This window comes from Homarus americanus, unplaced genomic scaffold (assembly GCF_018991925.1).
Source record: "Homarus americanus isolate GMGI-L3 unplaced genomic scaffold, GMGI_Hamer_2.0 scaffold5589, whole genome shotgun sequence".
NCBI classification, from domain to species: Eukaryota; Metazoa; Arthropoda; class Malacostraca; order Decapoda; family Nephropidae; genus Homarus; species Homarus americanus.
In genome coordinates this window covers 7,244,348-7,268,476 of record NW_024736650.1, presented here as the reverse complement: position 1 = coordinate 7,268,476, position 24,129 = coordinate 7,244,348, and the positions used below count along the sequence as shown (strand labels likewise).

The 24,129-nt window shown below is 40.2% G+C and overlaps 1 protein-coding gene across 1 annotated transcript in view; it reads right to left on the bottom strand.

Annotated features, from left to right (window-relative positions):
* Positions 1 to 4,256: 4,256 nt before the first annotated feature.
* The window catches only part of LOC121872257, a 92,342-nt gene continuing 72,469 nt past the window's right edge, over positions 4,257 to 24,129 (bottom strand). Inside the window, exons 6-7 of the mRNA XM_042374923.1 lie at positions 6,363 to 6,463; positions 4,257 to 4,436 (exon numbers count right to left, since the gene is read on the bottom strand). Of these exons, the coding sequence (XP_042230857.1) occupies positions 4,396 to 4,436; positions 6,363 to 6,463 (142 nt within the window). The 3' untranslated portion in view covers positions 4,257 to 4,395. The remainder of the gene's footprint in view (positions 4,437 to 6,362; positions 6,464 to 24,129) is intronic.

The window sequence follows — 24,129 nt, the reverse complement described above, 5'->3', positions numbered from 1 at the left end:
ATGAAATATTCATCATTGCCCCGTCAAAGTGTTAACTAAATTACAAAAGACGTAAGTAAACTCTTTTTGTTTTACTGTATACACGTACTGAGCAGTCATCAGTGTCTTCACTCAATTCATGTGAAATTATACTTCATGCTTAAGATAAATAAATTGAGGAAGAGGATGAAACAGTGATACACATTTAATGTTAAATATATTTAAAAATACAATATTTAAGATCTTTGGTGATCACACTACACACATGAGCATATACAAAATTAAAAATACATCTTTTCTACCACAAATACAGGTAACATTTGTGTTAGGTAAAACACTTATCTATCTATACATTTATTCATCTGTATCAATAAGTTAATTCCTGCACTGTATTAAAGGTGCCACATACACAATCTTCTTCAAACCTTCCAGTCATTACTTAGCTCACATTCTACTCTCAGAGATAAAATAAAGATGCTCATATTATACATGATGAAGAATTCAGCACGATGGTTTAGTTTTGCACAACACAACTGAAAATGTGATGAGAGATTTCAAATGTCACAACTTTGATTCTTGAAGTTAAAATTTAAAGATTCCTAAAACAATACAAAAAGGTGAGAAATGAAGCGAATACCAAAAACTTGCACAGCAAGCAGTCTTCTATGGACAAACAATTCTGATAATACCTTCTCTCCCCTAAGCTCATGCCAGCCAACAAATTACAGCATTAATAAGTTATTTAATTACACCAAGTTACATTTTATTGACAGTACTATCCTCTAAGCCATCAGGAAGAGCATTCCAAGCCAAAAAGTGAGTTTGCACTGAATAATTAGCAGGTGTATTCAAATACGGTAGCTATATCAGTGAAATTTTCATTCAAAAGCCATTTTTCAATTACAGTACAACCTAGACTATCCACCTAAGTACTAACTGTAAACCTCAATTATCTGCATTTTTTGGCACAGTTTATTTCCTACTATTCTGACCTGTCCTAGAAACTTAATCTAATTTTTGCAGAAACAGGACCTTTTAATGTATGCAACTTCCCCTTTACATGTCCTTAGTAATGTATTTTCTTAACAGCCATACCTAATATATACTGTACAGTATGCTCTGTTGCATATATTTGAGAAAAAGCTAATGCTGAAGCTCATTAATTGTTTTAGTTAAGTAGAAATTCCATCCTGCACAATGATACATACATTTATGGCATAGAATGTTTCCAGGTAGAGGTATGAATTAATCTAGGCCTAAACATTCTCAGACAATGCACACCAAGGCATGATGCATCTATGATTAGAAAGCAAATGTGTTAATCTTTCATTTACACTGTACTGATTTTTGACATGCACTAATGAGCATATGCCTCATTAACTGGGGCTGAATTATTCAGTTCAAAATTAAAAAAGATAATAAACTAAAAAAATATAATTGTAGTATTAAGCTTGCAAAGCTCACATTCTTTGGCAACTATAATTTTGTTTAGATTTTCAAAGGTCCTTATAGATTGTGAGGCCAAAAGTGTTATTATTTTAGTTCAAACTAACTCATATCTTCAATAATTTTACTCATCGTGGAACGCAGCTTATCCAAATGCATCAAACACACCGTACAGTAAGCCCTCCTCCAATGCAGATTCATTTATACAGCAAACCCATGAAAATCTGGACAATTTGGGGGTAAAGGGGGTCCGGACTTTCTCAAAGTGGGGGTTCTGGAAGCCACTGCGCACTAAGCAGCCACTCAATAGCCCCCGATGATCCTTAAATTTTGATTTCAAAGTGCAATAAATGTCATGTATATTTTTCTTTATATATAGTAGTACTGTACTGTACAGTTCATTAAAAAAAGAATTAATTTTTTATAAAATATAGTACCGTATTCATTATCAATATTCAGTATAATGTATTGTCTTTTGTGGGGATACTGTACAGTGGTCTAATCAGATCCGGTATAAGCCTAATGAGAGCCTATGGCATATGATTCATCATAAATAATTAGCATACAGTATTGAATAATATAAAAACTACAATACAAAATTTGTAACGTGACTTTAAAATAAGAGGACAAGTCGAATCAGAAGGTAATCTCTTCTCTAACCACTGATTCCCTTCCTCCGTAAAAGAGGGGGTGGGGATGGGACTGGCCATTGCCATGTTCGCATTTGTTTTTATTTATTAATTATCATATGATCAGCCTCTTATGGTATATGTTTCATCATTAATAATATAAAATATTAAGTAATAGAAAAAATATGATATATACCTGTAATTTGTCCTGAAAATAACAGACTGAGATGGACTTCAGCAGGTATGTGTGTGTGTGTGAGACATATGGAAGCTGCAATACACACTCATCTTCTGTTCTCTTCACTGGAGGATTACCATCACCATAGTTTGAATTATTTCACCTAAAATCTTGCCATTTTTCTGTGGCTGAATATGTATTGAACTTAAAGCTAACCAATCACAGTGCAGCATTATGGGTGAATCCATTCTAAGAGTGGAGGAATTAACTGCTCACTCACAGGTCCACAAGGAGGAAAGAGGCCTCGAGGCAATTTCAAAAGATTGTGTGAAGTGGGAATCTCAAATGACAAATATTAAAGGATTCGGACAAATGTTTCTTGCCCGGAAAGGGTCTGGATATCTGAAATTCAGACTTTTGAGGGTTTACTGTATACATGCTAAAATAACTGTGACCAATTATTTGCCGAATGTAGAAAAGTTATCAGGTATACTCGGTACAGTGTGCTCTCAAACTTTCAAGATCTGTCACTCTCCTGTGATATCTTTTCAATTTGCATCTTACACCTACTGGGTGCAGGCGTAAGATGTAGCCTTGTTAATGCATGTTATCCAAGTTGATGTACTTTTTGCTGGGTTTTTTGTGACACTAACCCTTAGACACTATGGATTCTAAACATAGAGGATCTCCAAGAGGTGGAATAGTGAGAAGCCTAAAGTGATGACATCGGAAGAAAAAATTAAAGCTTTTGATAAGTTACAAAGCAGCATAGTGCAGCCTCTTTATTACAAAGTTCGTTTCCCCATCTTTTTTCTTAAAATCAAGAAGAAAAACTACCGGTAATTGATTCCAACAAGAATGCATTGTTATAGTTGTCTGTTTTGTTTCAGCCAATCAGAATGAAGTGTGCAAACTTTATTAATTTCTTAAGATAAGTTTTTTAATGCGCATTCACCTAACACGCCATTTTTGAGGAACTCCCACATTGGAGGAGGGCTTACTGTATGTACTCTGTTTCATTTCTAGTAATTGTTACATGATCTATGAGACTTTGGTTATTTCTGCACAAACTTTAAAAGGCTGTACTTGTTTGCATAACAATTTGAATCTACTGTTACTCTGGTGAAACTATGGACAAAAAATGTTTCCTTAACTTGGCAATACGAATAATTAACGAAACATCTGCTTTGTATTTAAGTAATTTTTACAAATAGCTGCATACCACAAAAATAAACATAAGTGATAATTTACCACAAGGATATGTGTATTAGCGAACATCTGTTAGAAGAATGTGACTGCAGTGAATTGTATTGCATACACACCATATTCACAATCAGTACACACTATCAATAATTTCAATGCACTGTTGTCAATTGTTATATGCAATATTGGGTTGGGAAAAAGGGGGGCAGCATCAACTATCTACATTGGGCCAGGAAGGAACGTCCATGGATAGTAAAGTTTGTACTGCACTATGTTTCTCTGAAGAGATAATGACTTTCTGGTACTGTACTTCACTAAAATAACAGGGAATTTGAACTGGAAATCAGTGAACATTTTTTCAACAGTAAAACATATCAATCAATATTAAATTTTAATGTTACAGAGATTAATAAGAATAATCTTAACATACAGACCAAATTACATATCTAAGCTAAATTACATTTTTAAGACACTTAGCACTGAAATTACAATTACCAAATAGTCAGTCATACACAAAAATAAATCACTAACATATGCAGTGTCATATCCCACTTTGTAACATGGCAGTTCCTGGAGGAAGAATTATCTATTTCAGAGCTGTGACAGAACTGCAACCAAAGCTGAGAACACCATAATGAGTACAGTATATAGTATTCCTCCTAACTTTGCCCAGCTAAAGGATCATAAACTCTTCTTAAAGCTGCAAATCCAGCATGATTCCCAATGCCAGGTTGTCACCTTTCTATTATACAATAATACAAATTAAATGGAATGTACTGAAATGTATATCACAATAATTGAGACAAAATCATTTTGCTCATTTTCCATAGGGGGTAAACACCTCATAATCTAAAACTGTAAAGTTGTAATCACTCATCAGTGTATTGCAAGATGCATTTTCACCATCATATGAATGTGGAAGGTTGGAGTAACTTTCAAGATTCTGATTACAATTGCCAGCTATGAAGAGATCTGCACCAGCACCAAATATGGGACCACAACTGAAAACATAAGACTTCAATGAAACTGAAAACCTTTAAATTGTACACAAAATATTTCACAATTAGTAAAGTCTTTCACATAGGTTCTGTATGTGTTACTCTGATGTGAAATAAAAAATGACAGAGCTATCTGGCTGAGGCTATATGTACTATCATCCTGTAGCTAATTAAAAATAGCTATACTGTAGACAACACCATTTTTTTATCTTGTGAGATCATCCAAAACAAAAAAATTGTTTTACATACAGTATAGTGTACAGCTCCTCCCAGACTTACGACCTACTCGACTTATAACAACTCGCACTTACGACCTGCGTCAGTCGTACCAAAATTTTGTCAAATTACTTATTTTTGAGTCCCAACGTCAGTACACAGACAAAATTTTCGTTTGTAATTCACTTTAAAATGGCTGGCAAGCTTAAAAGTGAGAGTTTTGTGGTGCTGAGAAGAAAAAGAGACACCCATTTTAGATTTTCTATGTATTATTTAAGCATTTTCGACTTACGACCTGAATTTGGGTTCCTAACCCTGTCGTAAGTCGGGGAGGAGCTATATAGCCTTTTTTTAATTAGGTGCAGGGTGGTCCTGTATGCCGTATAGCCTTTTTTAAGTAGCTGCAGGACAGTCCTTTATATAGCCTTTTTTAATTAGCTGTAGGATGGTCCTGCATATAGTCACTTCCAAGACATCTAGTACTATACTCATGTGCTGAGGGTCATGAGTAGGCTTAGGATAATTATGCACTTAAAAATGGCTAAATATGCATGCAAATATGCAGTAAAAACTGAGAAAATATGCACTTAAATATGCACTTTAAAATAGGTAAATAAATAAAAACTACTAAGTTAACAACTCCTTTTCTGTACATTTTCTCAATAAATTTACTTTACCAGACAGGATGTCGCCGAAGTAGGATATTTTAAAGAAGGATTAAATACAAAAAAACAATATACTGACACAAAGTAATTCAATAAACAATACTGAACAAATATTCCTTTTAAGAAAATAGAAGAACAAAGGAGTGTCAGGAGCCGAAGGAGCCCGTGCATCTATACCCTGCCTGGCTGAACACGAACCCATCACGTACAGTTCATGTCCAATGACCAGCCAATCACGGCCTAGCGAACCACAGCCTAATGTTGACCTATATAAATGTCACTTAAGTATGTTCCTTTTGGATATTATGACGCTAAAACAAAATCGCGTAGCTTCAATTTTGTATTAATGGAATAAAATGGATATTTATATTTCAAATATCAGTAATTTCTGCCCCAGCATTGCTTGCATGCTCGCGAATTTTTTGACCCTTGAGGTTGAAGAAGGTTTTATAATATTTTGGAATTTTCCAAATATATGCCTTACAAAACAAAAAATTATGAATATGCACTTTAGCTCAAAAATGGCTAAAGTATGCATTTGCATATGCACATATGCAAATGCATAATTATCCTAAGTCTAGTCATGAGTGACTGGGTGGGTAGTCTGATTAAATACTTACCCAGTATATGTGACAGAGTTTATTTGAAATGAAAGATTGATCCTGAAACCGTTTCATAAATGAGTCTGGAATGGATGAATCATATATTACCAGCCCAAATCTATGAGTTGAAGACTCATGAAAATAGAGGCTAGAAATGCAGTAAACACCCCAAGTACCGGACACCTGAGTAACAACACATTTGAATAATGACTTGAATCTTGGAGAACAAAATTATTTAACATTAAAAAAATATCTTGGCATCTTGTGGGTCATTGTTATTGTTCTTGAGTGATGTGGCTGGGACCACATGGTCCCACCAGCTCAGCCCACATCACAACGATACAGAATAATGAAGGATTAGTATTTATTCCCCTTTACACATTGTTAAATCAGCCTATAATTTGACCTTAGCTTCTGAGAAATACCAGGTATAATCTTAGACGTACTGTAATTTGTAGCAAGACACCACCAATAAGTCTTGTCTGTGACCACCACCACAACAGCCGAGTCTGACCTGGTGCTATGAACAGTGTTACCATCTCTGAAACTGTATATGAATAACAGTGAGGAATAAATACAGTATAGTCTCGATTTAAGCGGATTTGGTTAACGCGTTTGGTCATTTACACGGCACCTTGCCAGACCGACAATTTATATTTACCCAGTTCATTCCATCATTTACGCGGGAAGCAGCGCAGGCAGGATGCGCACAAGGTCGCCCAGTCAACAAAACATTACCAAGTTCTTCACCCACCACCCACCACAGCCAGCCCAAGTCAGTGATAGTGATAGTGAGGATATGGACTTTGAGGGGTTTGACAAAGAGGCCCTGCAAGCCTCTGTGGTGGATATTGATACAGGTGATACAAGTGAGACAGGTGAGGGCCAATAATCTGTGCCTCATACCGTCATAAAATTAAGATGTTATTTTTACTACAACATAAACGTATTGTGTCTGGGTGAAGTATAATTTGTTTATTTACTGAGGATATTTGTTTTTAGCTCATAAAATTCATAGAAATTACCTGGCCAGAATATAATTTACATTGCTGATGTTCTTATAAGATAGTGATTAATTTGAATATAAATAAGTTAAAATTTGCATTAGACATACAAATTTTAGATCTAATTTAAGAATTTTATTAGAGAGAGCAAAAATTTTATCTTTAGTGCAAAATATATGACGTTTACGTATATTCAAAATATTCCCAGTCTTGCAAGGAATCCAGCAATGTCAATTATATTATCCTACCCATAGTCTGAGGTATTATTTATTACTAAACCTAAAAACCTAGTCTTTTCACCCAAACATTTCTCAGGGAGGGAGGGAGGGAGGGAGAGTTGAGTCCATTATTTGAATGGACATTAACCGGTGACTGTATTTTTCTTAATTATTAATTGTGTGTGCATACCATCATAAAATTAAGATGTTATTTTTACTACAACGTACGTATTGTGTCGGAAAAAGTGTAAAGTATAGTTTGGGGTTCGGCCCAGTCTCTATTTCAACTAATCCCATATGTTCTGTTATTTCATTTACGCGTTTCTTGGTTTATGCGGACCTCCACAAGTTCAATTGACTGAGTAAATCGAGACTATACTGTAATACCAATAAATACAAAAAAATATTATACAGTAAGTCCTCGCTTAAATTTGTCCCAGACAACATTGTTTCGTTATAACATTGCTACTCTTAAGATACCCATGATTCCGACAATGTTGTTTTACGACCCGACCGATTAGTTATAACGTTGTCATCCAACACGGCGTGCCACCCTCTCTCATCTTAGTGCACTACGCTCTCTCGTGGAGCATCACAGCGTCCCCAAGTATTTTCTCCCCAGTCTTTGTTAAGCTTCCACAGCGTACCTGCATGCTCAGCCTGTTTTTGCCTGAATGGTGTGTGGTGTAAATTATGGCCCGAGTGCATGAACAATTTTATGGGATTCATGGACTTAGTCCCAACTCTGAATAGGGATATCTTCAGCTTGGCTAGATAGGCAGGCTTTCATGAGTTGGATTCTGGGGATATTGAGCAAGTCCTGGCAACCCATACAGAAGAGTTAACAAATCAAGATCTGCAACTGCTAACAAAACAAAGTGCCGCTAAAGACGCTGACGACGAAGAAGAACCTCAATGAACACGAAATACCAAGAGGATGGCAGAAGCGTTTATTTCTCTTTTTTGATGTATAATATATATTCTCTATAAAAATTCCATCGAATTTATGCATATGAAATGTATTTTATAAGGCAAAGGGAGGCTGGGGAAAGTAACTAGCATATTTTATCTATCTCTTATGGGGAAACTGATTCTTAACATTGTGTTTTACATGAACGTAACCACAACATTAAGTGAGGACTTCCTGTATTGCCATTTGGCTGCTGGACAACGAAATTTATCACTCACTTCACTACAAACAGCTCAGAACAGCCAAGATCCTTCACTACCCACTTCCCTGCTTAGTGTGATTACTCTTTAATACACAAAGGAAGTTTAATATCCTGTATGTAATATTGTGTGCATGTAACTTAGTAAAGAAAAAAGTGCAGAAAATTATGTACAGTAAGTCCTCGCTTAACGTCGTCCTGCTTAACGTTGTTTCGGTACTACGTTGCTAAACTTTAGAGACCAAAAATTCGTTTAACGTCCCGGTGATTTGAAACTACTACGTCGTTTTGCGTCGTCATGGACTACTTTCAACGGCACATCACCCGCTCTTGTCTGGCCGCGCTACGCTCTCTCGGCTCGGCGCACTGCCCTCACTCGCGGAAGGTCACAGCATCCCCAAGCGACGCCAAGCCAGTCTCTGTTACGACTTCACATCATTCGTGTGTGCTTAAGTGCTTTTGCTCTAAAACTGTACTCTAACCATTCAAAATGGCTTCCATGTACCCATCAAGTGCTACTGATGCTAGTGCAGTGAAAAGGCAATATAAGACCATTACCCTTGCTACAAAAATGGATGTATTATACCGATTTGAAAAAGGGGAACGTGCTGTGGACATAGCTGCTGTGCTTGGTCTAACCCCCTCAATGGTGCGTACTATCTGGACCAACGCTGACAAGATAAAGATTAGTGCTGGAAGTGGTTCTTCTCCGAGTGCTACTAAGACAACTGGTACTAGAAGCACCGTGATAGAAAAAGTGGAAAAGATGCTGGCTATGTGGATGGAGGACCAGAATCAACGCAATGCGCCTGTGTGACTTATGGTTATCCAGCATAAGGCCAGATACTTGTTTGACGACATACAGGCGGAAGAGGGAGAAGGATCGAAGGAAGAGACCTTTACGACCAGCCAAGGATGGTTTCAACGATTTAAACGCAAGTATAACTTCCATAATATTAAGATGGCTGGTGAAGTGGCCAGTTCAGATACAGTTGCTGCCGAGACATTCCCGCCAGAATTCAAACTGCTTATCCAACAAGGAGGCTACTCACTGAAGCAAATCTTCAATGTGGATGAGAATGGTCTCTTTTGGAAGAGGATGCCTGAGAGGACCTGTATCTCCAAGGAAGAGAAAAGAGCGCCAGGTTTTAAAGCGACAAAAGACCGCTTGACACTGCTGCTTGGCGCAAATGCTGCCAGTGATTTCAAGGTGAAGCCTATGCTGATTTCTCGCGATGCCAACCCATTGGCCCTGAAAGGTTTCTCTAAGGGTCACCTTCCTGTGTTCTACAAGGCAAATAAGAAGGCATGGACCACCGGCGCCATATTTATAGCCCGTGGTTGAATGTGTATATTAGTTCTGGAATTGATAAGTGGCAGGACTAAAGTAAACACTTTGTTGGTTTTTCTTTATTGTAGAAAAATAAAGTTTCACAGGTACTGAGTTCAGTTGAGAGTATATTGTACCTTCTCTGCTCAGGGAAGTGTCTTAGTGCACTTATAGGAGAACACTTAAGTGAGGTGTTTACTGGGTAACAAATGATATGAGTCTCATCTCCCTAACCAAGGGAGAGAGGGAGAAGCAGGCCTTGAGAGTGTGATAAAGGAAACGCGTCAGATATCTTGCTGTTGTTAACATGCGCTGACCTCAGCCTGCCCTCGCCCGCTCCCCAAAGAAACTGCAACCTCAGCCATGCATAACATCAACAGCTGAGGCACAGTTGAATAACTTGGTGAATAATTTGGTATTATACATTTGGGTTAATATTTATATAATACAAATGGTGCTGTTACACCGCTCGGCTACATCCAACCGAGACCTCATGGTTTAAATCCTAGGTGTACCTAACCTTTTTACAAAAAGGTGTGTTTAAGCTAAACTTTTTCTTCGTGCACATGCTTTTGCAATTCCTTCCGAAAAGTCTTCTTAGAAACTATTGTGTACCTAGAAGAAATCTTCTTGTAACAAATTATCATAACAATCAAGGAACTGATAAATATGATGGTAGTTATAATAAAACCAGGAAGGATTATACCGGAAGATAAATATAAAGGAAAAGAATCCTGTAAGTCAGGAAACTGTGTCTCATTAATATAAGATAGGAGGTTAATCTTATCAGAAATAATATGATGATTACTGAACCTTATATTTAAAGAAATCTATTTCAAGAAAATGGAAATATTTTATTCACACCGACATTAGTTCCAGTTAAATAACTGAAGCTTAAGTGAGTCACTAGTGTACACCAGCCGGTAAAATTTGATGCCAATACTTGAAGTGAATTGGCCTTTATTTTAAATAACCAACCATAAATAAATGCAAAAAGGAAAAAGATCAAAGGTGAGAAACATTATATTGTATGTATGTTGTGTTGTCAAAGGAAGAGAAACAATCGAAACTCTGCAATTGTGTCTAAATGAGGCAGAAAAATAGATCAGCAACCTAAGACTTGGTCACAATTTTCGTGATGCCATATGGAAGTAGGATCTACCATTAGACAATACTGTACATTATGCTTCCAATATCTTCCCAGGCGGTAGTATCTGCCTGTTTGGTAGCTGCCTAACTTTTAGTAATATTACTTTGATACAACATGATAAATTAGACAAACAATGAAAATAAACAAACAAAAGTTATTTACCAAGACCTTCTCTCTGAGAACAGAGGGTGGAGGGGAGGGGAGATAAGACGGCTATTTATAGCCCGTCTTTGTGTAGGAAGTCGACCACACTAAAATAATTCATTTAAAATTTATATTTTTTACATAGAATATTCAGTACATGACTGCAATTATAAAATATTGTGATTTATATATATATATATATATATATATATATATATATATATATATATATATATATATATATATATATATATATATATATATATATATATATATATATATATATATATATATATATATATATATATATATATATATATATATATATATATATATATATATATATATATATATATATATATATATATATATATATATATATATATATATATATATGCGCAGTATTACCCCGCCTAACGCGGTTTCACTTAACGCGTTTTCGCATATACGCGGTGCCTTGCCAGAGCTGAACTTTCATTTAACACGGATTTTTTCCACATATACGCGGTGAGTGTCCGGCTCGAGATGCTATTTTTAGATTTTGCCCACGCGCCACCCGACCGCCTGCCTGCCTGTGCTCCTCGCCTCTCCCTCCTCCTCCCTCCGCTTGGGCAAGCCGCGCGGTAAGGTTGCGCAGTGTGTGTCTTTGTTGCGTTATCACTGACGTCATATGACGTATCGGACTGTGATTGGCCATGCATCCCTACCCCCCTCTGCTGCTAGCTGTAATTGGCTTAAAGTATTATGACGTGACCACCCCGGGAAGGGAAGGAGGGAGGGAGGGAGGGAGGAGAGACGACGCTTGACCTAGCTGCGGCAGTTTGATCCCTCAAGGCCACACCGTGTAAACGCGCATCCATTGTTCCGTAAAATGGCTTCCGCCGGACCACCACCGCCCCCAGAGAGAGACCTTTCCTTACCTGGACCCAGCGGCACTAAGCCAAAGAAGATACGACGTTCATTAAGCTACGAGGTGAAGTACCAAATTGTTCAAGATTTGGAGAAAGGAAGATGGCAAGTTGATCTCGCGCGCCAGCATGGCGTCAACGAATCTATGATTCGTACGATCAAGAAGGATGCAGCCAAGATCAAAGAGCACATGAAAATCACAAAGTCTGCAGGTGCTTCATCTATCAGGTATTGCCAGAACAGGGTGCTGGCAAAAGTCGAAAATTTGCTGGTGAGTTATTTGGTGCGTCAGGCGCGACGCAACATGGCGGTGGACACGCGCTCAGTGCAGGAGTACGCACGTGAGCTATACGCAGCAGTGTCACGTAAACTGGGAATTGCAGAGCCCAAACCCTTCAATGCTTCCTCTGGTTGGCTGCATAGGTTTAAGAAGAGGAACAAGATCACCAACATCAACATTGGTGGTGAGGAAGCGAGTGCTGACCGTGTGGCGGCTAGAGATTTTCCTCCGTTTTTACGTGAGATTATGGAGGAAGGACAGTACAGTGACGACCAGGTGTTTAACATGGACGAATCTGGTCTTTTCTGGAAAAAGTTACCTTCCAAGACCTTCGTTGTCCAGTCTGCCAGCAAGGTAAGGGGTCGGAAGTTGCAGAAGGAACGCATCACCGTCCTCTTTACCACCAATGCCTCCGGTACCTGTAAACCAAAGTTATCGGTGATTCACACAGCCCACAAGCCGCACGCCTACAAGAATATGGACATGAACAAGCTTAATGTCCACTGGCTAACCGCACGTAAGGCGTGGATGTCCTCTTCTGTCCCTCTTCTGGTTTGACAACTGTTTTGTTCCCGACGTGAAGAAATTCTGCGAGCAACAGAATGTTTCATTCAATATTTTGTTGCTCCTTGACAATGGATCGTCACCCCAACGTAAAAGTGGTCTTCCTTCCTCCCAACACTACGTCATTAATCCAGCCCATGGACCAGGAGTTGATCTGCAATGTGAAAGCTGCGTACTCTGCAAAGAAGTTTAAGCTCCTGAACGACTCTACCAACACCAAGGATGAGTTGCGTAAGCTGGGTGACACCGACAGCGAGAGCAAAAGTGACGAGGACAAGGAACAAGAGGCGGTGACTCAAGAACTTCTCGTCAAACAATTTTGGAAGAAGTTTAACGTTAAACAAGCTGTAGACTTCTTGGTGGAGGCATGGGATCTGCTGACTATTGCTACGATTCGTCACGCATGGAGACATGTGTTGCATGGCATACCAGGTGAGAGGAGGAGTGAACCTGTGACTGGTCAGGTTCAGACTGTTGCAGTAGCAGTGGACCTTGCCAGAGAAGCTGCGCTCAATATTACAGCTGAAGGCTTCTCCGAGACCACCAACGAAGACATCCTGAAGGTGATCAAAGATCCTGAAGTGACTGCCGACGAGATGTTGGAAGAAGAACACGCCAGTGAAGAGGAGGAAGAAGGTGCGTCATTCTCCGAAGAACCTAGTTTAAGTCATAGTGATATTAAGTGTGTCATAGAGTTTACAGAAAAAATTAAGTCCGTCCTTTCCCGCGACAATGACGATGAACGCTATGAAGTCTTCCATACCCGACTGGTGCAGGCTATGGAGCCGTACATCAAGGTGTATCACGACAACATCATCACCAGCCGTCAGCAAAGCATAACCGAGTTCTTCGCCCGCAACCCACCACAGCCAGCCCAAGCCAGTGATAGTGAAGGTGAAGTTGACTTTGAGGGATTTGTCAGGGAAGCCCTGACAACTGTAAGTGACAGTGATGTTGATTCACCTAGTAATGGTGATTCACCTGAGGGCCAGTAATCTGCCCTCTGCCTCGGAACCAGCCTCCATCCCCGTATGCCGACCCATCTCTTCTACTACCGTAAGTGTTCCACCTAACTTTTAGTTTTTCTAACCTAACCTTTATTTTTCCTATGTTAACCTTTATTTTTCCTAACCTAACCTCTTCTATATTACTTGTTTTTTCATACCATCATAAAGTTAAGATAAATTTTTACTACATATATTATGTGTAAGTCAAAAGAAAGTGGAGGTTTGAAATTCGGGCTGGTTTCTATTGGAATTAATCCCACTTATGTTCTGTTGTTCATACTTAGTTTCACTTAGCAGGACCCTCTGGGTTCAATTGACGCGTTAAGTGAGAGGGACTAACTTTGTTGTGTATATATATATATATATATATATATATATATATATATATATATATATATATATATATATATATATATATATATATATATATATATATATATATATATATATATATATATATATATATATATATATATATATATATATATATATAACATATCTTGAGTTTATAATACCGGATTTGCAAATCACGGATTACCCCGCCGGAGAATATTCTGTACATTGAAGTACATTCAAATCTGGCGCCATTCAACTTCAACCTTGGCACGAACCACGGGACACCGCCGCTCATAACCTCACACACACACCGCATAGCTCTCCTCACTCAGTCAGTCTCGCTGTAACCACGCTTGTGTTGACATCTACATTGTAGTTGCAAAAATATTACATTTCCTTGAATGTATTATATCAAGCACAGTATGAATAGAATATCACTAATATTAGAGTATTTTAACCGAAAACTACTAAAAACAGTAACTTATCTTGAACATTGGAAGGTTAGGTAAAGTCTTTTGTTTTCATGTAGTTTATCTAATTTACATTGAAATACATTACGTTTCAGCAAAACTACTATTTATTTCTGAGAATATGAAATGTAATATTTTTTGCTGAAATGCGTCGTATTACAGTGGAAAGTGGGATAAAATCGTGGCGAAAGCAATGACTTTTCGCTTTCATTCAAAAGATGTTACCGTAATCGCTTTTGAATGGTTTTCAGTTAAACTGTTGTATTACAATAATATTCTATCCTAATTCACTTGTGATGCAACAGTTTTTAACTGAAAGCGATTCGACAAACCGTGTAGTGTCTAGCTGATACGGCAGAGCCCTGGTCATCGAGAGGCTTTGTTTTGCATCGGCCCTTCTTAAGCAGCCTTTAATTTAGCGTCGTTGAAATTGTGTTTACGGTATATTCTTATTTTCTTGCTTATTATTTTCCAGAAATATGACAAGTTTGTATATAATTACAATAGGGTGTGTCATAATGGAGGCGACTTTTTTTTTTTTTTTTTTGGAAAAATCGGCCCATATTAATACGATGTAGTTCTACAGCAGAATCATGTGATATCTTTCCAGATTTGAAAAGTTTTCATTTTTGCTAGGTAAATTTTAACTTGAAATCTTATGAAATTCAGTATTCTACCCTTTAACAACAACTTCACTAAATAGCTTATTTAAAGTAAAGTAAATGTATCAGGTTAATTTATTAGGATGAAAATGATCCAGAATAGTGAAACGTAATGATCTTGACACATTTATTAAATTTAATATTCCTTTAGAAAACAAAATCATCAAATACAAAACCGGTTTTACTACTATTTAACCAAAGTTGCTGCACAATCATAGAGAACATGTCTTCTTTGGGTTTGTTTCTACTCATCACCTCCCTGCTGACCACCTGAGCACGGATGTAGCCTTCCTCCTCCTCCTGGCTGTAATATTACGACTGCTGGCCTCACACTTGCTGTACACACAACGCCTATACTCTGGGTGTGCGAGGGCCAGGCAGGGACATGGCCAGGGTTGTCCAGGAAAGCTCTGACTTGGACATTGGGTGAGGCTGCAGGTAAGAGGGGCTCACTGCCAGCCTGGATGTTATCCAGATCTATGAGATCAGTGAGGGTCTTGCAGACTCCAGATTCGACTCTCAGGAGTCTTCCTGACCCTGAAGGAATCGGGCCACCAACTGATTCAAAATGCCCAGATCCTCTCATAAGTCTCATATCCAAGATCTTTTTGACTGCCACTCTCCTCCTCATCCTACTGCAGAGCATTGTTCGCAGAACTGCCCCCTGGATGAGACATACCAGGAAGATCTCCTCACAAACTGCTCCACAATCTGAACAACCTCTCCTGGCTGACTCCTGAGGAGCCTGCTGGAGGAGAACATGCCTCGACCTTCGGAGAACGATGACTTGACCTTTGGTGTTGAAACCAATTTGGCAAGTAGACTCACGATGAATTGACAATAAGCCCCCAGGCTGTAGCTGGGTTCCCTTTCAGTTTGCGATGAGGACCCAAATTCTGCAGAACCTGGAGGAGCCAGAGCTACCAAGAATGTGAGATCAACCTATCTTGCAGGTAAGAAGTCTATCAGGCATGACCCCAGTTTTGATGGCACTGCAAATCATAACCATAGTACCATTGCTCTCAGGTCGTCAATGACAGTATGTGCAAGCTCAACGAGTGGAGGGCCAACTGTGATTTTTTTTCTAAAGCCCTCGGATTTATTTCTAACTCAGTGGCAGAGTCCAGCATCTTGCCAAGAGTGACCAGACCATCTGCTTGAAAGAGTCTTGCCATCCAGCTCCTGGATCAGATGTCTGAGTGGCAACCTCACAGTGTGTGGAGGTCACAAACAATCCAGACCAGCTCTCCCAATCTTCCCATTTATCTACTGTATGACCCCTTGCCACCCTGTGTTCAGAAAAGCAGGTTGTCCCTCCAATGGCCTGCAGGGTCTGGTCTGATGCCTTCCTCTCTGAGCCAGTTCACACGTTATCTGCCAATATCTCAGTTGGTTTTGATGTCATCTTTCTGGAGTGAAATGCCACAACACGCCTTCCCTCCTGTCTACTGCAGCAGGAGTAGTGTTCCTCCCTTCACTATGGCAGGGAACAACTTGCCAGAATTCTCCAACTTCATGAACACTCTAGTGTCATCTCCTTCCCATCAAAGAACAAACAATTGATTCCATTTTCTTATCCCCTATCAAACCTCTAGGTTACTGACAAGCTTCCTTGAGCTCTTCCTTACTTTGTTATGATCTATCACCAGGTGAACATCATCAGGTGTTATCAAACCACCGCTGATCCAGGCAGCTGTTATCTCTGCAGTTTCTCTGAGACTAGTGTGGTGTCGTGATGCTGGCCAGAGCTATGCTCGATATCTTTCCATTTCAATCTTATGCCTGCTGGTCGGGGATCATTATTTTCTGGGTTAGGGACAAGCCTATTCTCCTGGTCAGCACCTGATCAGCCATGGGGTCATTAAACCTTCTGAATCAGCTTGACTCCAATCATCGGCCTTACTCCTCACCCTGGGCTCCTTCAAGTAAGTCTCTCTTTTCCTCGGCAATCCTCCTCTTCTGTCTCTCTCTGTGGCAGCCTCTCTGTCTCTTGGACTCCAAATATCTTGGCTAGAAATCATGAGAGAGCCCCATACTGCCAGTCTTCTCTCTGTGCTTTGACAAATGCCAGTTCGATCACAGGAATCTTCAGTTCACGCTGTAAATACAGGAGATGTGGGCCTCGGATTTGTAGCTCACGATCGCATCCAAACTCAGACAGAGAACAATTGCACTTGCAAGTAATTATGTCAAATAACTGGTCCAGTTGTTAAGCAAGCTGTCCTTAACTGCAAAGCTCTCTCCCAAGAGAGATATCTCGCCTTTTCCAACTGGCTAGTGGTCTCTCACTAATCTTCTTTCTGACGAGCAGGACTGAGGCTGAACTGAGCGTTAGCCAGAGGTATCATGCCAAGACAGCTTTGGTTATATCACTGGCAATGTCTTTGTTTGTGTAAGTTCTTTGGTTCTTTTCACTGATTTGCCTGATTAAAACACCGTATCTCAAAGCATCTCTCAATGTAGGCAACTCCGACTTCAGGAGCTCTCTCCCAGACCTAAGATAGTGACTGAGATGGCTGGATTTTTGGTTCCTCGTCCTGACACAAGCAGCCATCGCAAATATTATCAACTTATAAATGCATCAGAATCTGAAACAGAAAAAAAATATTGTTAGTTGGGTTGTTAAAGAATGAAGTCAGAAAGCAATGTTCACTATTTAATTGTAATGCACTAATGCAGCTGTACGTTAGATTTTCGATAAATTTCACGCTAAAATTTACCTAGCAAAAGGTTGCAAAATATTGAAACTGAAATTATTTTCTGTTTATATACACTAAAATCTACCAAAAAAGTGATGGGCCATTAGTTTTAGCTGATCTTCCCTCCTATGACACACCCTAATAATACAATGTTACGGTACTTTTAATTTACAAGTATTAATTTTTAAAAATACAGAAGAAACCAAACAAATACCAGTACGATTTGCGTGACTCTCCCGCCAAAAAAGACCAAACAGCTGGTACTCTCTCCGTCAGCCCTACCAAAAATAGCCCAACGACATCTTTCTTGTTTATTCTCTTCCAATTTCTCACTTTAACTGGTATTTTTTACTTCATATTGCCTACATCAGATAAACTACAGTAATCGAGGTTAGACACTGTTATAAATTTGATTACCGGGTACTGGCAGGTGCCGTTAGAACCACCTGACCCTACCAACAGTGTTGCAAGTCAGACACAGCATTTTTTTTTTTACATTTTTGGTGTCTCCATTTGTTAATTTTTTTTCTGTGGGGTTTGCACAATAGTAAACTGTTTTACCTACAGTATTGTTAAACGATTTGGGAAAAGAAATACTCAGTAACTTAAAATTTTAAACGGAAAATCTTGAAACTGGCAACTGTGTGCTAAGACGATGACAAGGAAAATTATTTTGATGGATTTTCATGAAAATATTCAGAAATATGGTATCGTAGTATTTATTCAAGTCAATTAGGATAGAATATTATTGTAATACAACATTTTTTAACTGAAAACCATTCGAAAAGCGATCACGGTAAAATCTTTTGAACAACGAAAGAAAGCGAAAGTCATTGTTTTCGTCATGATTTTATCCCACTTTCCACTGTAATACGTACGTCATTTCAGCAAAAATATTACATTTCCGTGAATGTAGTATATCAAGCACAGTATGAATATAATATCATTGTAATATAACAGTATTTTAACCGAAAACTATTAAAAAAACGAGTAACATCTCTTGAACATTGGAAGGTTAGGTAAAGTCTTTTGTTTTCGTCATGTATTTTATCCTATTTTACATTGAAATACATCACGTTTCAGCAAAACTACTATTTATTTCTGAGAATATATTCATTCAGGCACAGTTTAGGTAAAATATACATGTGCTGTAACATTTTTTTAATTGAAAACGATTCGAAAAACACGTACCCTCTAGCCCTGTTCAAGGAGAAGACTGGGAGGAGCTGTTTGGTGCTTAAGACGATGACAAGGAAAATGATTTTGATGGATTTTAATGAAAATATTCAGAAAGACCCTGGCACTGTCAAGGAAAGTGGCTGCTGAAGGCTTCCGGGACATGGCAGAGGACGAGATTAGGGAGCTAATTGAAGAGCACGACACTGAGCTGACCGAGGAGGATCTACAGGAGTTAGTAGACTCAGGCAAGGAAGAGGAAGCGAAAGGGAAAGAGGATGAGGAAGAGCACCAAGAAATAACGTTGGAGAAGTTGGGGGAGATGACCAGGAATATTGAGGCACTGAAAAACCTGGCCTATAGTATGGACCCCTCCATGGTGCGTGCCCTGAAATTCATGCGAGGGATGGATGACGTTTTTGCTCCATACAAAAACATCATGGAAGAAATGAAAGAAAGAGACGACAACTCCCCATCACCATGTTCTTTGATCACCGAAGGAGAGATTTAACACCATCAATCACTGGCGGCAGTGAGGAAGCAGCTGAATCCACCGTCGCCCCCACTTCACCACCCGTTATGGAATTGAGTGACGATGAGCCCGATGACCCCCGTCCTGTCGCCGAGGATAGGTACTGTACAGTAAAGTGAAATTTTTATCTCTTTTTTTTTAATAGCTTTTCTTGCCATGTTTATTGTTTGTAAAAATGCACAGCACAGTACAGTTCAGTACTGTACATAGGAAGTGGAGGTGCAGTTATTCACAAAACATTTGTGTTCGTTGTCGGCAGTAGTGACGGGGAGGAGGCAGAGGGGGTGGAGGAGGCAGAGGGGGTGGAGGAGGCAGAGGAGGTGGAGGAGAGGAGGGAGCGGAGGGAGCGAGTTGGGAGGAGTGGTGACCTTGGACGCGGGAGCAGGGACGAGTGGAGATGCCAGCCAGTACATTACGGGTGTATTAATTGTTTTTATAGCTATTTTTGCATTTTAATATTAAATATTGTACATTACGTTTCAACAAAACTACCATTTATTTCTGAGAACATGGAAATGTAATATTTTTGCTGAAATGATGTACGTATTACAGTGGAAAGTGGGATAAAATTGTGACGAAAGCAATGACTTTCTCTTTCTTTCGTTCAAAAGATGTTACCGTAATCGCTTTTCGAATGGTTTTCAGTTGTGGGATTATATGGCTAATGATAGAATAGAATATTATTGTAATACAGTACGAGTACAACAGTTTTTTAACTGAAAACCATTCGAAAAGAGATTACGGTAAAATCTTTTGAATAACGAAAGAAAGCGAAAGTCATTGTTTTTGTCTTTCCACTGTAATATGTACGTCATTCAAGCAAAAATATTATATTTCCATATTCATTTCTGAGAATACCTGTATTCATTCAGTCACAGTTAAGGTAAAACATACTTGTGATGTACAGTTGTACCCGCTTTACGAGGTCAATTGAACCCACAGGGTACTGCGTTAAGTGAAAACCGCGTTAAGTGAACAACAGAACATATGGGATAAATTCCAATAGAGACTGGCCCGACCCCCAAACTCCACTTTTTGACGACACACAACTATGTTGTAGTAAAAATTTTATCTTAACTTTATGATGGTATGAACAAACAAGTAATATAGAAGAGATTAGGTTAGGAAAAATAAAGGTTAAGTTAGGAAAAATAAAGGTTAGGTTAGGAAAACTAAAAGTTAGGTGTAACACTTACGTTAGAAGAAGAGATGGGTTGGCATACGGGGATGGAGGCTGGTTCCGAGGCAGAGGGCAGATTACTGGCCCTCAGGTGAATCACCATTACTAGGTGCATCACCATCACTATCAGTTACAGTTGTCAGGGCTTCCCTGACAAATCCCTCAAAGTCACCTTCACTGGCTCTGGCTGGCTGTGGTGGGTTGCGGGTGAAGAACTCGGTAATGCTTTTTTGACGGCTAGTGTTAATATTGTCTTGATACACCTTGATGTACGGCTCCATAGCCTGCACCAGCCGGGTATGGAAGACTTCATAGCGGTCATTGTCGCGGGAAAGGAAGGACTTCATTTTTTCTGCACACTCCATGGCACCCTTAATATCACTATGACTTAACTTGTGTTCTTCGGAGAATGACGCACCTTCTTCCTCTTCACTGACGTGATCATCTTCCAACATCTCGTCGGTAGTCACTTCAGGATCTCTGATCACATCCAGGATGTCTTCGTTGGTGGTCTCGGAGAAGCCTTCAGCTGTAATATTGTGCGCAGCTTCTCTGGCAAGGTCCACTGCTACTGCAACAGTCTGAACCTCACCAGTCACAGGTTGACTCCTCCTCTCAGCTGGTATGCCATGCAACACATGTCTCCATGCGTGACGAATCGTAGCAATAGACAGCTGCTTCCATGTCTCCACCAAGAAGTCTACAGCTTGTTTGACGTTAAACTTCTTCCAAAACTGTTTGACGAGAACTTCTTGAGTCGCCACCTCTTGTTCCTTGTCCTCGTCGCTTTTACTCTCGCTGTCGGTGTCACCCAGCTTACGCAACTCATCCTTGGTGTTGGTAGAGTCGTTCAGGAGCTTGAACTTCTTTGCAGAGTATGCAGTTTTCACATTGCAGATCAACTCCTGGTCCATGGGCTGGATTAATGACGTAGTGTTGGGAGGAAGGAAGACCACTTTTACGTTGGGGTGACGATCCATAAGTAGGGGCGAGTGTCCAGGTGCGTTGTCAAGGAGCAACAAAATGTTGAATGGAACATTCTGTTGCTCGCAGAATTTCTTCACGTCGGGAACAAAACAGTCGTCAAACCAGAAGAGGGACAGAGAAGAGAACATCCACGCCTTACGTGCGGTTAGCCAGTGGACATTAAGCTTGTTCATGTCCATATTCTTGTAGGCGTGCAGCTTGCGGGCTGTGTGAATCACCGATAACTTTGGTTTACAGGTACCAGAGGCATTGGTGGTAAAGAGGACGGTGATGCGTTCCTTCTGCAACTTCCGACCCCTTACCTTGCTGGCAGACCGGACAACGAAGGTCTTGGTAGGCAGCTTTTTCCAGAAAAGACCAGATTCGTCCATGTTAAACACCTGGTCGTCAGTGTACTGTCCTTCCTCCATAGCCTCACGTAAGAACGGAGGAAAATCTCTAGCCGCCACACGGTCAGCACTCGCTTCCTCACCACCAATGTTGATGTTGGTGATCTTGTTCCTCTTCTTAAACCTATGCAGCCAACCAGAGGAAGCATTGAAGGGTTTGGGCTCTGCAATTCCCAGCGTACGTGACACTGCTGCGTAAAGTTCACGTGCGTACTCCTGCACTGAGCGCGTCGACAGCCATCTTCCGTCTTGCCTGACGAATCAAGTAACTCACCAGCAAATTTTTCACCTTTACCAGCACCTTGTTCTGGCAATACTTGATCATTGAAGCACCTGCAGACTTTGTGATTTTCATGTGTTCTTTAATCCTGGCTGCATCCTTCTTAATAGTACGAATCGTAGATTCGTTGACGCCATGCTGGCGCGCGGGATCAGCTTGACGTGTTCCTTTCTCCAAATCTTGAATGATCTGGTATTTCACTTCGTAGATTAGGGCACGGCGTGTCTTCTTGGGCTTAGGGCGGCTGGGTCCAGGTAAGGAAAGGTTTCTCTCTGGTGGCGGTGGTGGTCCGGCGGAAGCCATTTCACAGAACAATGGATGCACGTATACACGGGGTGACCTGGAGGGATGAAAGTAGCGCGGAAGAGTCCTCTTTCCTCCCTCTCTCCCTCCCCGGGTGGACACGTCATATTACTTTAAACCAATTACAGCGAGCAGCAGAGGGGGGTAGGGATGCATGGCCAATCACAGTCCGATATGTCATATGACGTCAGTGATAACGCAACAAAGACACACTGAGCAACCTTACAGCGCGGCTTGCCCAGGCGGAGGGAGGCGGAGGCGGGAGGGGAGGGAGGGAGGAGGAGGAGGAGGAGGAGGAGGAGGAGGAGGAGGAGGGAGAGGCGAGGCAGGCGGCAGGCGGGAGCGGGTGGCGGGTGGGGCGAATCTAAAAATAGCGTCTCGAGCTGGACACTCTGCGCGTATAGGGGTAGATGAACCGCGTTAAGTGAAAGTTCGGTTCTGGCGAGGCACCACGTATATGAGAAATCGCGTTAAGTGAAACCGCGTAAAGCGGGGTACAACTGTAATATTTTAATGAAAATACCAGGTATTTAGAAATACGGTATCGTAGTTTTCTTTTGTTTCAAATTTAATTAACAAAGATTGATGTTTCAAATGAAATGAACAAAAATTTATGTACAGTATCTATAAATAAACTTTAAAAAATGAATACTTTATGTTTAACATCGTCCTGTGCATACCATACCATGCATTTGGCTACTTGGCTTGCTATAATGACGCAAGAGATCTAGCAACTGTACCGACACTCACAGCTGGTGGTGCGTCGTTTCCATTGTTTACTGGTAGTTACTGGTAAATATTTTTCAACCTAACGAAACTATTACCCGTTTAGAGGTCGACCCCCAATTTTTTGCCAAATAATTTGTTCCTAAAAACTTGAACTACACACAGGTATATAAGGTAAATAAGGACATGGGGGGGACCAGGTTTTTTTTTGGGGGGGGGCAGCACATATACGCGGATTTTTAACATCCACGGGTATCTCTGTTATGTAACCCCCGCGTATGTTAAGGGCCGACTGTATATATACAGTCAACCCTCGCTTTACGCGGTCCCACATTCCGCGTTTCCACGTTTACGCGGTACCCTCCCGAAACAGGAATGCTCACATTCCGCGGTGCGTGTACCCCTTTATGCGGAGAGCGGGTGGCGAGCCGCGCCATTTTTGGATCCAAACCTCCCGCCCTCTCCCGCCATCCGCCATGTTGTGTAAGCGGCGCGAGCATGGTGCGCACAAGGTCACCCAGTCATCAAAACATTACCGAGTTCTTCACCCGCCACCCACCACAGCCAGCCCAAGTCAGTGATAGTGATAATTATAGAGAGGATATGGACTTATATGGACTTTGAGGGATTTGACAAAGAGGCCCTGCAAGCGTCTGTGGTGGATAGTGTTACAATTGATACAAGTGATACAGGTGAGG